The following is a 2,488-nucleotide window of genomic DNA, read 5'->3' on the forward strand; positions in this document are numbered from 1 at the left end:
TGCCTAAATATTTAAATATCTAAATACGTTATAATAAGGCGAAAATAGAAAAAAAAAAAAAACATTGTCCTATTTTATGATATACTAATTGTATTCTGTAATTTATATACTGATTGCAGTTGGTATGTTGAAAATTTAAGCAAACACTAAAATGTATATTTTTTAGACATAATATTAATAATAAAATTTAGCAGCTGATTTCTCGAATATTGTTCCAACAATGTTAGCTTATTCTAAACTAAAATACAAATCTGAAAGTCATGCTGAAATGGCAAAATTCAACATTTTTTTTGCTCATCATGGTGAAACTGTATAATTTAGCTTTCAAGAAGAAGAATTTTATGATTCAGGCTTTCTTTCCAATACTATTGCTCATAGATAACAAAATAATCTTTATTTGCTGCCCCGATTGCAATTAAATTGGAAAATGTAGAAAACTTTTTACACAGAATGTAAATATGCATACAACTAAAAAAGAATTTATTGTGTAGTATTGTGATATATATACAATGGGTTTTTCTGAGGTAATATTTACACAGGCCTAAATATGTTCAGCATTTTTAATAAACTCACATCTAACGATTTACACAGATGTCAGTTGTGGAACGTTGAATCAGATTGAAGTGATATTTACACAGACTTAAATATATTCACCGATTTTAGTAGAGTCGAGGCTTGAGACCCAAATTGATACCAGTTGTGGAACGCAGGATCAAATTCATAATGGGTTTCACATCCTCACCCAGCGGCAACAGCTCGAAATGTCTCAGCATTTTGCTGACTGTGCTCTTCATCTCGAGCATTGCAAACTTTTGTCCAATGCAGTTGCGAGGACCAGCTGAGAAGGGAGCATAGGCGAATACATCGATGTTGCTGTTGTTCTCTTGATTGTATCGTTCCGGATTGAATTTCTCTGGCTCTGGGAAATAGTCTGGATCTCGCTGAGCATGATAAGTCAGTAGAATCACGTTTGTCTTGGCTGCAAACGTTTTGCCATCTGGAAAATATCAGAATATATAGTACATTTGATTCCTGAGTGTGTTGAATGAATATCTTAATTTACCAAGTGTAAATTCCTCTGATAAATGACGACCGATCATCGGCACTGGTGGATATAAACGCAGCGACTCCTTGATCACACACTCTAAATACTTGAGTTCGCCCAGATCCCGCATTGTGATGGGCTTTGTTTTGTCGGTGCCAATAACTTCACGAATTTCCGCAAAGGCGCGGGCTTGTTCTTCAGGATGCCTGGCTAAAAGGTACAAGGTGTAGGAGATGGCACTGGTTGTGGTGTCATGACCCTCAAACATAAATGTATCGACCTCTTCGCGAATATCCGTGTTGCTCAATGGTTGGCCATCCACCGAAGCTTGCAGCAGCACATCTAGCAAGGCCATACGACGCTTGCTGCCCACGTCGTCCTCCTCCACATTTGTGGGGGGATTTCTCATTGATGGATTTCTGCAGTGCATCACGACGCTCTTCGATGACTTTGTCGGTGAAATCATGCATAGACTTGATGTTTTTCTGCAGTTTGCGATGCAGGAGAGGGAAGAAGATACGCATTGTAAAGTCGAATCGCTGCAGCGGATTCATAAAACGTTCAGCCATCATATTCGACACCCTGAATGTAAATCGTATTGAGCACAGAAATTAAATTAAAATCTTTTTTTGTATTGTACTTACACCTTCACAGACTGGACGTAGGGAAAGTCGGGTGATCGCTGAGCATTAATCTTCACGCCCATCGAAGTCTCGGCAATAATATCCAGAGCTGCCAGACAGGCGACGGGAAACATGTTGATCACAGTCTTGCCATCGGCACGATCGTACAGCTGCTCGGCCATGATGGCACTCTGCTGATCGAACACCTCCACAAACTGTTCGAGGATCTTAAAATGGAATGTGGGCGTAATGATCTTGCGGCGTCTAAACCATTTCTTTCCTGTGCTCAACAGCAGTCCAGTGCCCAGCCAGCCTTGTAGGAGACTGTAGAGACTATTTTTCGTAATCGTCTGTTGATTGCTTAAAATAGCTTCAATCATTTTTGGATCGGCCGTAATAAATCCATACTCTTGGAACATGGTGATTTGAACATTTTTACCATGTTTGTCGATCAAACGTTTTGTCAAATCCAACATAGCTACAACAAGTTATCAAACGAATCAATTGTTAATCGCCGAGCTTATCACCAGATAGACTTTGCTTACTTTCAGCGGATTCTCCAATCATAAAGAGAGGAGCATTGCCCAAGAACGGTGCATGAGGAGGTCCACGTACTCCAGCCGCTTCAAACATCTTATATGGCTTTCTCATGTATAGGTAGTCCCACAGGAACAGAGCTGCCAAAAGCAGCGCCAGAAGTTCCCACCACATGTCGCAAAATTGAACTAGTCAAATATTGAAAATATTAATATAATCTCCGCTTGTTTTGGCTGACAGTGTGACTAGCCTTAGAGTTATTGCTTGACTAGTTGGTCGCTCC

At 39.9% G+C, this 2,488-nt stretch overlaps 1 protein-coding gene across 1 annotated transcript; it reads right to left on the reverse strand.

Annotated features, from left to right (window-relative positions):
- Positions 1-359: 359 nt before the first annotated feature.
- LOC132792374 (probable cytochrome P450 4d14) lies at positions 360-2,488 on the reverse strand. The gene is given in 5 exon segments (XM_060801717.1): positions 360-997; positions 1,064-1,430; positions 1,432-1,627; positions 1,690-2,146; positions 2,214-2,488. Coding segments are annotated over 5 exon segments (1,524 nt in total). The 5' UTR covers positions 2,380-2,488; the 3' UTR covers positions 360-659.

The sequence above is a fragment of the Drosophila nasuta genome, chromosome 3 (genome assembly GCF_023558535.2).
Source record: "Drosophila nasuta strain 15112-1781.00 chromosome 3, ASM2355853v1, whole genome shotgun sequence".
NCBI classification, from domain to species: Eukaryota; Metazoa; Arthropoda; class Insecta; order Diptera; family Drosophilidae; genus Drosophila; species Drosophila nasuta.